The sequence below is a fragment of the Canis lupus genome, chromosome 27 (assembly GCF_011100685.1).
Source record: "Canis lupus familiaris isolate Mischka breed German Shepherd chromosome 27, alternate assembly UU_Cfam_GSD_1.0, whole genome shotgun sequence".
Classification (NCBI taxonomy): domain Eukaryota; kingdom Metazoa; phylum Chordata; class Mammalia; order Carnivora; family Canidae; genus Canis; species Canis lupus.
In genome coordinates, this window is record NC_049248.1 from 3,379,514 (window position 1) to 3,395,240 (window position 15,727).

Here is a 15,727-nt window from a genome sequence, read left to right on the forward strand (position 1 = left end):
ATATATACCACATCTTCTTTATCCATTTGTCAGTCAATGGACATTTGAGTTCTTTCTGCGTTTGACAATTGTTGATAATGATGCTATAAATATTGGCGTGCATGTACACTTTTGAATCTGTATTTTTGGATCCTTTGGATAAATACCTAGTAGTGCAATTGCTGGGTCATAGGGGAGTTCTATTTTTAACTTTTTGAGGAACTCCCATACTGTTCTCCAGAGTGGCTGCTCCAGTTTGCATTCCCACCAACAGTACAAGAGGGTTCCCCTTTCTCCACATTCTCACCAATGCCTATTGTTTCTTCTGTTGTCATTTTTAGCCATTCTGACAGGTGTGAGGTGGTATCTCATCACGGTTTTGATTTGTATTTTCCTGACAATGAACAATGTTGAGTATCTTTTCACGTGTAAAGATTTTTAAAAATTATTTTTAAGTAATCTCTACACCCAACTTGGAACTCAAACATAATTCCAAGATCAGGATTCACGTGCTCTACCGACTGAGCCAGTCAGATGCCCTTGAATGACTCATAATTTGGGTTTGCCTGATTATTTTCTCATGATTGAATTCAGGTACTATTTCTTTCTTTTAACAAATTATTGTGGTAAAATATCTGTACCATGAAAGTTAGCATTTTGACCACATATAAGTGTATAATTCAGTGGCATTGAATACATTCATAATATTGTATAACCATCACTACTGTCTATTTCCAGAATGTTTTCATCATCCCAAACAGAAATTAGATACCCATTAAACAATAACTCCCCAAATCCCCTACCCCCAGCTCCTGGAAACCATCATCCTACTTTCTATCTCTATGAATTTTCCTATTCTAGGTATCTCATTTAAGTAGCATCTTACAATATTTGTCCTTTTGTGACTGGCTTATTTCACTCAGTATAATGTCTTCATGGTTCATCCATGTCATAGCCTGTGTCCAAATTTCCTTCCTTTTTAAGGCTGAATAATATTTCTTTGTATGTATATACCCCATTTTATTTATCCACTCATCTGCTGACAGACAAATAGGTTGTCTCTAACCTTTCTTTGTTTTTAAAGATTTATTCATTTATTTGAGAGGGAAAGAAAGAAAGAGTGAGCACAAGGAGGGGGGAGAGGGAGAGGGAGAAGCAGGCTCCCCATTGAGCAGGGAGTCTGACACAGGGCTCAATCCCCCCCAGGATTATGATCCGAGCTGAAGGCAGATGCTTAGCCTACTGAACCACTCAGGTGCCCATCAATATGATTTTGACTTGCATTTCTCTAATGATTGATAATGTTGAGTCTCCTTTTATGTACTTCTTGTCTTCCTTGGATAAATGTCTATTCAGGTTGTTTGCATTTGAGTTGGTTTTTGCTGTTGCTCTTCTTTAAGTTCTAGTTCTTTTCATATTTTGGATATTAATTCCTTATTAGATACATGATTTGCAAATATTTTCTCTCATTCTGTGAGTTGTTTTCACTCTCTTGATAATATCCTTTGTACAGAAGTTTTATTTTTTTAAAGATTTTATTTATTTATTCATGAGAAACACAGAGAGAGAGGCAGAGACATAGGCAGAGGGAGAAGCAGGATCCCTGAGGGGATCCTGATGTGAGACTCGATCCCAGGACCCCGGGATCACAGACCTGAACCAAAAGCAGATGCTCAACCACTGAGCCACCCAGGTGCCCCTGTACAGAAGTTTTAATTTTGATGACCTCCAAATTGCATTTTTTTCTTTTATTGTCTGTGCTTTAGGTGTCATATCCTAGAAATCATTGCTAAATTCAATGTCATGAAGGTTTTCCCTTATGTTTTCTTCTAAGAGTTAGAGATAGTTTTAGCTCTTAAGTTTAGGTCTTTGATCAATTCTGGATTACATTTTGTATATGATGTAGATAAGCATCCAATTTCATTCTTTTACATGTGGGAATATCCTGTTTTCTTAGCATTTGTTGAAAAGACTGCCCTTTCCTCATTGAATAGTTTTCATACCCTTGTCAAAAATCAATTATTTCTGGCTTATTATTTATTTTTTAAAAAATATTTTATTTATTTATTCATAAGAGACAGAGAGAGAAGCAGAGACACAGGCAGAAGGAGAAGCAGACTCCATGCAGGGAGCCTGATGTGGGACTTGATTCCAGAACTCCAGGATCACGCCCTGAGCCAAAGGCAGACACTCAACCACTGAGCCACCCAGACATCCCTCTCTGGCTTATTGTTTCTGACTCTCGATTCCATTGGTCTATATGTCTTCCTTATTCCATTTTAAGAGGCATATAGTTTGTTCCAAACTCTTTTTTTTTTTTTTATTTATGATAGTCACACAGAGAGAGAGAGAGAGGCAGAGACATAGGCAGAGGGAGAAGCAGGCTCCATGCACCGGGAGCCCGACGTGGGATTAGATCCCGGGTCTCCAGGATCGCGCCCTGGGCCAAAGGCAGGCGCCAAACTGCTGCGCCACCCAGGGATCCCCAAACTCTTTCTTATCCTTGTACCCACTCCACCAAGGAGGGTATAAGGAGGAAAAATCTTAAATGCAAAAGAATTAATTAATGCTATGGTGCCTTGGATTTGAATGCTAGGAAGACCACAACATTCTGGAGGTGCCCAATTTTCAGACTAGCATTCAAACTGTCAGTTTTGAGCAAGCATTTTATTCTATTTTGAGCCTATCCCTTACTATCTTAGGCACAACCATTCTTTACATTTTTTTCTTTGTGTTACCAAACTTAGAGGACCCAAATATGTTTGCAAGTTATGCTGTCTTGAAATCCCACGTGATGGGAATGAGACTGATTCTGTGTGTGCATTCAGCCTTTAACTCATGGAAGAAAAATTGCTATTAATCAATGGTTATTCATTGAGCACAATTTATGGGGAACACTGTAACAAAATTTATATCCATGTAGCTTCCAGTGTAATCAGGGAGGCAAATATATATATATATATTCATAATATTGTATAACCATCACTATATCCATATATATATGGATAATTACCTAGAGATGGGAAAGATGAGAAAGGAAATAGTTGGCAAATTCTCCAAACATGGGGTCTTTCAGGGATATTTAAAGAGGAAGAGTAAATTCATATTCAGGGTTGAAGGAGAATACTGGGTATTAAAACGAAGGCAGGAATGAATAAGCTATCTGGGGACAGTGAGAAGGCCAGCCCAACTAGATCAGAGGGTGTGTGTGTGTGGCAGAGTGGATAGGTGGGGTGGGGCTAAATTACGCAAGATTTTTAAATAACCAGGCAGAGGAGTGTGCACCTGATTTAGTAAGACAGTAGGATACCCTTTAAAGTTCTTAAATGACATGATTAATTTTTTTAAATAAAGGATGGTCGTGGTACTGTTTTAGGTAGATTTGTCCAGTGGGGGATGTGGGGTGGGTTTTTAGAGAAGAGGAATTGAGAATTGATTCACTTATCGTAGGACATCCTGGAAAGAAATGTTGTAGATCTTTGCCCCAAGTTCAATGTCAGATCGAAGTGTGTTTCAGAACCCTTGTTAATTGAAATCCACTGTTAGAAAATGCACTGGATCTAAAAATCCTATAAGATCTTGCCCAAGTTCAAGTAGACTCACTAATCTTCCTGTTAATGGCATAAAATTTCCACTCTTGGAAATGGTTTGGTTTGGCACTCTCCCCAGATTGCCTCACTGTGGTGCCATGTTTCCAAAGCTACCAAGCTATGGGCAGGGCTGTAATTTCAGTTTCCTCATATTCACAAAAGGTCAAGTTTTCTAAAGCTTAGTAGATCAACTAGAATTTGTGTTGAAAAGGCACAAAAACTGGGGACCATGAGAGCTTTCTCCCCACCTCCATTGCCCTAGGTGCTCAGCAGCACCCCGCTGCTCTCCTACAACAGCTGAAGATTGTGATGCATACAAGTGGTCCAAGCCACTCAGTCCCAGACAGGAATGTGGAGCTGTGCCAGTTGATATTTTGGGGGTCACAGGAAAAGAGAAGGTAGGCAGGAAGTGTTTCATGGGCTAAAATCATGGGATATGCAAGGACACCCTGTGAACATTCCAGAGCTCAGTGCTAGAAAATGGCATATGAAGAACCATTAGGCTGATTTCCCCTGTGGTCAGAGGTTGGCTGCATTTTTATCCTCCCTCCTGCCTGAACACTCCCGACACTGGAATTTCTTCAGATGGCTACTGTGTGTGGTTTTCAACCAGGACAAACAGAAAAAGGGGGGGAGGGGGAAGAGAGAGAGAGGGAGAGAGAGAGAGAGATTTGTTTTCCTGTCTGTTTTTGCTGAATGGAATCTCTGATTCTACTTACTGGTCCTGCCTTGGACCCCCTGGGGCTGATTAGGACTGTAAACTCTGAGCACACGGAACTCCTAGCTTTACTAACTTCTCTTCCATACCCTGAGCCTGAGTACATCCTTCATCCTTCTCCTCACCCCCAGCGTCCCTTCCATCTACAGGGAATTCTGCAGCCAATTCCCAGCTAAGATTCCACCCACAAATTGCTATTTCAGCTGAACTTGACCAAACTTGAGCACCCTTACGAAATATTTTGGGCTTTCTCACAATCTAGTTACTTTCTCATCTGCAGGCCTTTCTGGTATAATTTTGAGGTGGTGAAAAAAATCTCCCCTCATTTTAAGGGACATATAGTAAGCTCGGCCCCCTAAGGGCTGTTGCAGAAATCTGGAGTTCTGCCCTATTTATAACTAATTCCAGCCTTCCAGGAGTTTTGGTATAGGATTTAGGATTTCTCAAAACCTTTCTGCTTTGGTGTTTCGTTTTTCACCTTCTTTTCCCCCTAGCCCCTAACTGAACATGGGGTGAGGAGCAGGAGAAGGGATTGTGGATCACTGTGATTAAAAAACAAAACACACGGACAACCCAAGGAGAGTCTTGGCACTTTCCGTTTCTAATCCCAGGGAGCAGGAGGTAGAAGCAACTCTCAGGTGAGTAAATTTGCAGATGTCCATGCATGTCTGGAACATTCCCCAAGGGTCATTAGAGACTGCCCAGCGGGGGTGTGAAGGCTAGTCTTCCGTTTTGGTTTTCTTTTGTCCAGAGAGCATCCTGTTCTGTTATATACATATCCACTGCTATCCCTGAATTGCTAGGTGGAGTACAAGACTCAAGTACCTGGCCTGGCATTGGGTTAGGAATAGAAAATGAGCTGGGAGAAAAAAAGAAAAGAAGAAAGAAAAAAAAAGAAAAGAAAAGAAAAAAGAGAAAGAAAGAAAGAAAAGAAAGAAAAATAAAGAAAAAGAAAAAGAAATCCCACGACAGACTCACTCCCTACTCCCACTACACTCACCTCTCCCGCACCTCCCCCCTCCCTCCCTCCACTCCCTCCTCCTCCCTCCCATCCCTCCCTCCTCCCCCGAAAGAAAGAAAGAAAGAAAGAAAGAAAGAAAGAAAGAAAATAAGCTGGGAAGACCCTGGTCCCAAGCCTGTGACAGGCTGTTCTGAGTCCTCCTGACAAGCCCTCTGCACTTGGCTTCTCCTTCTTCCCCTCCAGAGCCCAAAGGCTCAACCCCTTCCTCACTCAACGGTTGAAGACATTTTACAATATTTTCGAATGCACCCTTAATCCCTGCACTTATCTAAGAAGCAGCTCTTCCCCCTCCAGAACATTAGGCAGAAAGCTGACCCCCTTCCTTCTCCCGGGGCGGGGGGCTCAGAAAGGAGCTTCTGGCTGGTGCACACACAGAACTAGAGTCCCTGCTGTCCCAAAAGCTTCACTTCAGTTCCTATCCTCTGGTAACTCCAAGATTGAGTGAAATTTTACCAACCTGCTTCCCATTCCTTCCTTAGGAGACTGAGAATGCGCTGGGGGCCACCTGCCTGTAAGGCAACTTTTTTTTCCATTTTACAGAAAATGATGAGCACCTGAAAAGCAAGTTTCTGAAATGCAAATCCCCAAGGGGGACAGCCCTTCCACCCCATCGGCTTTTCCCGTGGGAAAAGCCTGCATTTGGCAGGCTGTATGTATGTATTTGTTTGTTTATTTATTTATTTAATTTTTTAAAAGTAAACTCTACCTTCAACATGAGGCTCGAACTCATGATCCTAAGATCAAGAGTCGCATTGCAGGCTATACTTAGAAGTAGCTTTCCTGCTTGTAGGAAGCAGCAGCCCACTCCAGCTATCATTATGACTGAAGAGTCATTTTCTTTCAGAAACTTGCTTTTTACTGGTTGTATATGACCTGTCTACTAGCTGTGTGAACTTGGGCAAGTTCCTTAACAACAGCATCTGCCTCATAGTACTATTATTATGACAACTAAATGCAAAGTGTGGCAGACTAGGGACTGGCATATATCATAGAAGTATTACTGGGATGATGGGCTTTTTCCTCTCCTTGGCTGTAAAATGAGGAAATGCTCATAACTGTTATGTTGGTCATTCTGCACTGGGACAGGAAGAATGTCCATTGTGTGCGAACACTCACTGTAAGTGCCTTTCTGAGGACAGGCAGAGGAAAGGAAAGACCTGGCTCCTACCCTCTGGGAGGGGAAGAGACTCCTCAGAGGGTTTCTCTGAGAATATGGACCGGGAAAAAAATCTGCACCCTGCTTTCCCTTGTGGAAAATGTCATGACACTGAGGACTGTCAGAGGCCCAGGGACTGGGGTCACTTCTCCAAGCCTGGGGATGGAAGAAAGCTGGGGAGGGATCCTGCAGCCTCTACGAGCTCAACCTCCATCCTTGGACTGCAGCTCCCTGTCTCACGGACTGGCCTGTCTCTGTGGACATCGTCTGGCCCAGGTCACACCACCAGTCTCATGTCTTAAGTTTCTCTGTAGTGGAAAGTAGCAATGTGGTTGGTTAATTATATTCTCCCCAAAATATTTGAGCACCAAAAAAAAAAAAAAAAGTGTGTGTATATATATATATATATATATATATATATTTGAGCACCTGTTTTTTTTTTTAAAGATTTATTTATTTATGATAGACATAGAGAGAGAGACAGGCAGAGACACAGGAGGAGGAAGAAGCAGGCTCCATGCTGGGAGCCCGTCGTGGGACTTGATCCCGGGACTCCAGGATCGCGCCCTGAGCCAAACGCAGGCGCTAAACCGCTGAGCCACCCAGGGATCCCCTTGAGCACCTGTTTGATGGCAAGGCACTGGGAGTGGATGTTGGGGAAATCTATAAAAGTAGAGGACAGGTCTTCCTTTATGAAGAAGATTGAACTCTAAGAGAATGGCCTGGAAAATCCCCTATTGCCATGTTGCTTTTCAGGTCTGATATTATTACTTAACTTTTTATTTATTTATTTATTTATTTATTGAACTAGATTTTATTTATTTATTTATTTATTTATTTATTTATTTATTTATTTATTTATGAGAGACGGAGATAGAGGCAGAGACACAAGCAGAGGGAGAAGCTGGCTCCATGCAGGGGGCCCAATGTGGGACTAGATCCCAGGACTCCAGGATCACGCCCTGGGGCAAAGGCGGGCGCCAAACCAGTGAGCCACCCAGGGCTACCCAACCTTTTCTGTTCAACCAGCGTGAAACACTTTGAAGCCAGGCGCCCTATCTCATTCTTTCTCAGCCCCTGAACACTTAGCGCATTACTGCCTTTGTAGCTAGGCTGCACACACAGGTGGTGAGTCCTCAATCAGGATTCAAGGATGCCTTGTGGTGAGCAGGCCCTACAGCAGAGAGAGGAGATTGCCCTGGATTTCTTAGTTCTGAGCAACAGAGCCAGAAAAAGAGATGAGGAGTCCAAGGTCCACATACCGCTGTGTACTAACTCTCAGCTCACTCTGCCTCCATGATCAATGTTTCCACTGAGCCACATAGCTAGGTACTAGGTGAGCTTCGTATGAAGACCTTTTAGAGTGTGCATGTAGGTCCATCAGAAGGTTCATGTTTACCATGACCAGAAAGTCCCAAACGTTACCTAGAACTAAGAATGCCCTGTCTTTAGGACAGACTCATTTCATCTTCAAATCTACAGGCCTCTGGCATACCTCAGAATTTCTTACTGTATCTACTGAGTTAGAGTGATTGTATATGTCTGAGAGCAGGGGCACTTGGATCAAGAAAATATCCATCCTCATTCAAGGGGACAAACTCTCTGGAGTTTAATGAAAATCTTACTCCTATTCTAGTTACTCATCTATCATGTTATCTATCTCTTTCAGAGTAGAGTCACTGATTGCCTAGTAAGTGTAAGAAGCTATATAAGTTCTGAGGGCGCACACGACAGACCTGATTTCCTGCCCTCCAGCGGTTAATAATCCAATGAAGGGGATAATTCGAGCTCCATACACACGTATCTACAACAGGAGTCATGTGATAATGATTATCATATCAACCATTTATTCATTGCCTTACCCTTTGCTTCTATGCTAATAATGTTTTAGCAGGTGTTATCACATGTAAGTAACCTTTATAACACATCTAGATGTAATTATTCCCATTTTATGTACGATGGATAAAGCTCTGAGGAGTTAATTTGTAACAGAGTTGTAATTCAGACCTAGGATAGTTGGATCCCAAAAATGGCTCCTAACAACTGCACTGAACTGCTCCCCTTGAAAGCTCCCAGTGGTGAGAGCCAGTGAAAACAGATCAAGGTCACTGTTGGCTCGGTTAACCAGAAATGTCCTCCTCTAAATGATACTGCCCCCTGCCACTGCCCAATTCCTCTTTTTTCTTCTTCACTTTTCCCCTTATCTAGCTTTCACAAAACTACCGAATTAATCATTTTCTTCCCTTTTTTTCTTCTTTCTCTCCTTTCTTTCTTTCTTTCTTTCTTTCTTTCTTTCTTTCTTTCTTTCTTTCTTTCTTTCTTTTCTTTCTTTCTTCTTTTAGAGAGGGGGAGGGGAGCAGAGGAAGAGAGAGAATATATACATATATTTTTTAAGGAGACTCCACTCTCTGCACGGAGCCCAACACGGGGGCTCGACATGGGGCTTGATCCCACCACCTTAAGATCATGACCCACCCAAAATCAAGAGTCAGAATCTTAACCAATTGAACCACCTCTCAGATTAATTTTTCTGGAGTACAGCAATGATCATCATGAACTCTCCACTTAGAAACCTTCAGTGGTGCCTCTACAATCCCAACTTTTAAGCCTGACACGCAAGATTTTCCACTGGTTTTCCAACCTTCACTCTTTCTACTTCCCTTCCCTATATTCTTGCCAAATAAAACTATTTGCTATTCTGTGTGTAGGTCAACCACTACTGCTTCCAAGTTTCTTTTCAAGCCTTCCATCTAGAATGTCTTTTCCTCATTTTGTCTCTCTAACTCTTACCCATTCCTCAATGTCCAACCTAAATGTTACTTCCTATGTGACAGTTACTAAGCTTAGGACTTAGTATATGGAAATACATATATGTATATGTATCTATGTATTATGGTTTATTTATGAGTCTTATTTCCTCTACTAGACGGCAAGTTTTTTGAAAGCAGAATCCAAATCCCATTCACTCTTACGTTTTCCCATATCCTAGTATCCTAGTACTGCTTTATGTACCTAGAACATCTTTATGTTCCCTCCATATCCTTATTAGATATGTTCCCCCATATCCTAACCTACATAGAGGTCCATAAATATTTATTGGATAAATTAATTTCTTAAATCAAAGGATAAAATAATTAAGTGGAGGGATTTGGATGTGTAGCACCTTCCTCTGCCAATCTTCCTTTGAAGTGCTCATACTCTTACATAAGCCATGAAGATATTTAGGCAGTTATAGGTTTGGAGTCCTAGAAAGGACTCCTCCTCCTGAGGCAGCTCGTCTAGCCTACTCAGTCCTGTGAGTCCCTAAATGAACAAGCCAAAATCAAGGAAGATTTTTCCATCCGCATAAATGCCATTCTGATTCTGAAAGTTCCAGTGGTTTTTAGCCAATGTGAGCCCAAGCTCACTTGACCCAAGAGCATCCATCCTTAACCTTAGTTTGCATTAACATGTGTTCTGGGGTGACTGAGGAGGCAAAAGAGGGGTGGTGGGAAAAGCAACAGGTCCACTAGTGAGAGTCCAGGCTGCCAGGCTTGGCTAAGATACCACAATTTGCACCAGGCAAGGGAGGCAAATTCCCCAAATACCAGGATGTTGGGCAATATTTCAAAGAATGAAATTCATTGCTATTACAGCCCTTCCTCTACCTGCCACCCTGAACTCTATGTCCTGTGCTTTTCCTCTACAATGTACTATGCAAATGACCCATTGTTTGCTATAATCTTACCCTGTTGGATTCAATTCTATCTCGACTTTCTAGGACTCCAAACCTATGTCCATATATACATATATGTATTTCCATATACTAAGCCCTAAGCTTAGTAACTGTCACATAGGAAGTAACATTTATTGCAGCCTTAGGCTGCAGGCCCTAAGGCATATAGACCTCACCACCATAGCTTCCCCGGTGAATGGAACCACAAAAGAGGCTTAGGAACAGAGACCACCTAAGAGTCAGGAATCCTATGGGCAGCCCTGGGGGCTCAGTGGTTTAGCGCCACCTTCAGCCCAGGGTCTGATCCTGGGGACCCGGGATCGAGTCCCACGTCGGGCTCCATGCATGGTGCCTGCTTCTCCCTCTGCCTGTGTCTCTGCCTCTCTCTCTCTGTGTCTCTCATAAATAAATAAATAAAATCTTAAAAAAAAAAGAGTCCGGAATCTCTCCTGACAGTGCCACTTTTACAAGTGTCTATCTAGGAACTCTGGTCCTGCAGACTTGTAGTCCTTGAAATGGAAAGCTGCTCTCATCTCTGGGAAGGCTCTCCCAGCTTTCACTCCTCCTGCCCCCTATCCATGGTACAACTCTCCTTCCACCTTCAGATCCTGGGTGCAGATGTCTTGTCTGAGGGCTTATCCTCCTGCCTTAGGGCCTGCAGCCTTTTTCTGAACCAGTCTTCCCCAAACTAAGGAACCTATAATAGCAGCTGGGAAATGGGATACTTAGAGGTCCCATTGAAGGTCCTGTGAAACTTTTAGAGCTTGGATCTATAGAAAACTAAGAGAAGGTAAAGTTGAATTTATTGAAAGCAACCCACACAAGAGCAGGATTTCCTGACATGAAGTCTATAAATGCCCAAGGAGGTCCATGGTGAATTCAGAGGGTGGGAAACCTGCTGATGTTGTGTGTAAAAATTATATATGCATGCATAGCTGTGGCTACATTTTTTTTCTGGAATGAAGGTCTGTAACCTTTATGACATTCTTAAAGGGTCTGTGACCTCCTGAAGTTAAAACAAAACAACGCATTTTTCCAGAGGATAAAGGTGGGAACTGGGTGTCAGGGGAATTTGGAGGACATTCCAACTCCTCCCACTTCCCATGTGCTGCAAATATGTGTGGAGTGGGAAACAGTGACAAATACAGGGAAATGACAGGTCACTTTTCAAAAAAGCCCTTCAAAAGGATAGAATTTTGAGGATTTCCCGGATTTTCGTATAAAGGTTGTCTTTCTCTTCTTAAATGGCACGACTTGCTTACCTGTCCCTCTTTCTTCTACTTTTTCTTTGCTGCTATGGGAGCACCTGTTCTAGAAGCTGCTATTTGTTCAAGGAGTTGGAGGCTAGAAGGGGAGGCCTCGTTTGTCAGGCTGGAATGAAGAGCCACAGTGTGGGGAAGGCTGAGTGTGTCCTTCACCTGATCCAGTAGGAGCCAAACTTGTCAAGCTTGTACATCTTTAAAATTTCTAAAATACTTTTGGATCCCTCCAAATAACTATAACTGTACTTTTAGTATCCATAAATGAAAAAAACTTCATGCTGATAAAGAGCAACAGTTATATGATGTTCCTTTAAACGCGTATTTTTTTTTAAAGATTTTATTTATTTATTTATTCATGAGAGACACAGAGACAGAGAGAGAGAGAGTCAGAGACACAGGCAGATGGAGAAGCAGGCTCCATGCAGGTAGCCTGATGTGGGACTCAATCCCGGGACTCCAGGATCATGCCCTGGGCCGAAGGCAGGCACTAAACCGCTGAGCCACCCAGGGATCCCCTTAAACGCGTATTTTTAAAAATTACAGCAGCAGCTCTATGTGTTTGAAAACTAGCTCAGCATGTACATGTGAGATGAATTATGACAGCGATTGATGAGACTCTGGTTTTAAGAACCCCGTACTATAACTGAGGACCTTCTCATCTTTGCACAAAGTGGGAGTCACTGGTCTAATTTAAGGTCTTCACTTTATGGATGAGTAAACTGTGGTCCTAGCGAGATGGGGTGAAGCCCATTCCAGAACCCAGCGGTCCTCCTTACTGTCTCCTGAGCTCTTTACAGGATGCCACTGTGGCCGCAGAATGCTCTGAGAGCATCCAATCTCCCACTGGCCCTGGAGGTGTGTGGGTATGGGAAGGGAGAGTTCCAGGGCCTTCACTGAGAGAGCCACTTCTCCTGGGGGAAGAAAGGACTCTGGCTGACTGGGCCCAGGATTCTTGGATTCTCTTTGGGACTAAATGATTTTGCTACCCTTTACTCAAGAATCATTCTAAAGCCAGCCATCTTTAACCAGTAATGTGGAAGCCCTTCTCACCCAAAAGACTGGAAGCCTCTTTGTCACATCTTCCAGAGACCCAGGTGGGACTCCACAAACCATGTTTATCCATGAGGGCAGAGGCACTTAATCTCTAAAATTCTGATTTTAGGGGCACCTCAGTTGCTCAGTCAGTTAAGTGCCTGCCTTCGGCTCAGGTCATGATCCCAGGACCCTGGGATCAAGCCCCACATTGGGCTCCCTGCTCAGTGGGGAGCCTGCTTCTCACCCCCTTCCTTGCTCATGCTATCTCTATCTCTATCTCTATCTCAATTCAATAAATAAAATCCTTAAAAAAATAAAAATAAAATTCTGATTCTAGATCACAGCTCGTGTATAGAGGAGGTCAGAAAGGGACGAGTTCCTACCCTGCTCCTTAGCGCCTTCCGATCTCTGCCCAGGCTGTGCTCCACCCTGAAATGCTCCCTCCCTCATCCACTCATCAACTAAAGAGTAAGTGCTTACGCAGAGACTTCATTACTCCTTGAAGTTCTTCAGAACTGTATGAATCGATGTTGATTTTTCTCATTCCTTCTGGAGCATTTTTTCTTTGGCCTAAATACAACTTCTGCCTCTTGTCTGTAGACTCTTGTGAGAGCTTTGTCCTCCTGGCAAGCTCCTTGAAAGCCAAAGGCAAATGTATTCTATGTCCTCTGCCCTGTGCACCCAGCACACAGTAGACAGCTAATAAGTACTTACCTAATTGAATGCCATGGTCCTGAGAACAAGCTTCCTCCTTCCTGGACCATTCATTCTGGCTACCGCTCTGCTCCAAAGAAATGCCTGGCCCCCAACCCCCTACCTAATTTGCCTGAGGCTCACGACCTTTGAAAGTGCTGGGATTTGTTTTTGCTCCTTGTCAGAAAGAAGCCTGACCTTTCTGAGAATCTTTTGTCTGTGGGGCACAAGTGGCTGCGCCTGAAAGGGGTGAGACCAGTTTTTCTGCACCTGAGCAGGGCTCTCCTCAAGCTCTAAGAGGCCACTCAAGGCTTTAGCAGCTCAGATTTTTTAAGCCACCTGAGTCCCGACAGTGGGTTAAAAGCAAGATTCAGAAAAAAGCGAATTTTTTCTTTTTGTGATTTTAGAAAATTTGCGAATTTTCGTCTCCACTCGTGTCTCTTTCTCAAGGGCTCTTCTTGACCAAGTGTGTTTGCCCTTTTGCCATTCTGGGAGGCCAAGGGCCTCTTTTTCTCTGCAGACTGAGACAGAATGTCTGGAGCAAGAGGCAATTGAACTCTTGACCCAACACCACCATCTCCCTGGAGCCCAATGCTCTGATGTGGTGATGTGGTGCTGTCCTGATTGACCTTAACTGGATCAACCACTGAAGCCTGCTGGGAGTCTTGAGCCAGCTATACATCCCTCTGAACCTCAGTTTCTTTATCTGTAAAATGCAGGGGCTGGGCATTGATCACTGAATTCCTTCCTGCACTGATGTTCTCACACTAAAACAGCACGGCCTTCTCAGTGCTTTGCCCATCTCTACCCCCACCCTGCCACTGACTTCCCATAGGCTTTTGAACCATACTGTGGTCAGGGCTGAGCTTTGGCCTTGTTCAGCTAGGAGTTCCTATAGGTTGGGATAGTCCGATTCACAGAAGACGGTTGCTGCCATCCAGCACCCTAGCAAACTGCAGAAGGAGACAGAGGGGTCTTTTATGCAGTTTGACATTAAATCAAGAAATTATATCCCTCTTTACTTACCTTTGGAAATGCTTTATCCCTTTTAGATTACCAGGGTAGTCTTTGTCACCAAATAACTTTACTAACAATAATAATATCTGAAAATTTTACCTGTTCTATGAAATGGTTTTACATCTATGATCTCTCTCTTTTTTTTTTTTTAAGAGTTTATTTATTTATTTTATTTGAAAGACAGAGAGAGGAGCAGAGGGAGAGGAGAAGCAGATACCATGCTGAGTGTGAGCATGATGCAGGGCTCGATGCCAGGACACTAAGGTCATGACCTAAGCTAAAATCAAGAGTCAGATGCTTAACCAACTGAGCCACCCAGATGTCCCAATGATCTCTCTCTTTTTCTTTTTAAGATTTCATTTTTAAATAATCTATACACCCAACATGGGGCTCAAGCTCACAACCCCAAGATCAAGGGTTGCATATTCCACTGAGCCAGCCAGGCACCCACCTACAATTCTTTTTTGATTCTCATAACAACCCCATGTAAAAGACAGGGATTATTATTCCCATTTTGCAGACCAGGTAAATGGAACAATTATCTAAATTATCCAACCAGAATGATAAAGCTGAGAATGAGTGTACTGCGTCCTGCATGGAAACTGTAGGGACCTAGAAGCCAGGAGCAAAAGCAGACCTATTTAAGGACGTTAACCGGGGTACCTGGGTGGCTCAGTGGTTGAGCATCTGCCTTTGGCTCCAGGGCGTGATCCCGAGGTCCTGGGATCAAATCCCACATCAGGCTCCCTGCATGGAGCATGCTTCTCCCTCTGCCTATGTCTCTGCCTTTCTCTCTCATGAATAAATAAACAAAATCTTAAAAAAAAAAAAAAAAAAGGTCCTACCTTACCATGATAGGACTGAGTGTGAACATTTGAAGAAACAATCCCTGTAATATAGAAAATATATGCAAATAATATGTAAATCTGCCTCTGGAGAATTTTGAACCAAGAGCTTGCTTGGTGCTTTGCAAAGGAATACAAGGGCACTCATTTGATTCCTTCTCACAAGCAAAAGCCAGAGAAAGCAGAGGAGATTGTGAGGACAGAGGACCTTTGGTGATTTCCAGCCTGCTTTGTTCTTTCTTCTGATAATTTTTGTGTAGGGGGTGGGAAAGGAGGTACAGAAGGGAGAAAAGAGCTCCCGGTGTCTGGGCCCATTCTCTTTTCAGGCCACAGCCCTTGCTCTGAGGATGAGCTTGAGATCTAAGCTCCCCGTCTGAAACCCCAGGGCCTCCCCCTTGGGAAGGGCAGTGATGAAAGCTCGCAGTGGGAGGGAGACGCAGACTGTAATCTCTCCCACAGGTCCCACGGCTCTGATTCATGTAGGTCCTGCCCTGCCCCGGTCTGAGGCTCCTGGTAGAAAGTGGCAGAATATAATTCTCTCTAGAAAGGAGAGGCTTTGAGAGTGGTACCCAAGTTCTATAGACAATCACCCTTCAATTGGGCCAAGGGAAACGAGACAGTACTTAAGAAGGTGAAGTAAGAGCCTGGTACCGCCACCCCGTGATCCTGTGTGGAGAGGTCAATCAGCTGTGCCTT

General features: G+C 43.3%; 1 protein-coding gene across 9 annotated transcripts in view; it reads left to right on the plus strand.

Moving 5' to 3' along the window:
- NINJ2 (ninjurin 2) overlaps positions 1-15,727 on the plus strand; it is an 84,207-nt gene that overhangs the window by 23,311 nt on the left and 45,169 nt on the right. Inside the window, exons 1-4 of one of the 9 annotated variants that reach the window (XM_038576390.1) lie at positions 3,427-3,967; positions 4,782-4,925; positions 8,134-8,370; positions 12,814-12,944. The exons of 1 other annotated variant lie outside the window; for it this stretch is intronic. Coding sequence is in view for 3 of the 8 variants with exons in the window: in XM_038576384.1 (XP_038432312.1) it covers positions 6,354-6,740 (387 nt within the window). In the remaining 5 variants the exon portion in view is untranslated. Of the gene's footprint in view, positions 1-3,426; positions 5,146-5,395; positions 6,741-6,970; positions 7,221-8,133; positions 8,371-12,813; positions 12,945-15,727 lie in introns of those variants that run through there. 7 more of the 9 variants (XM_038576389.1, XM_038576388.1, XM_038576391.1 and 4 more) reach the window with 7 other exon arrangements.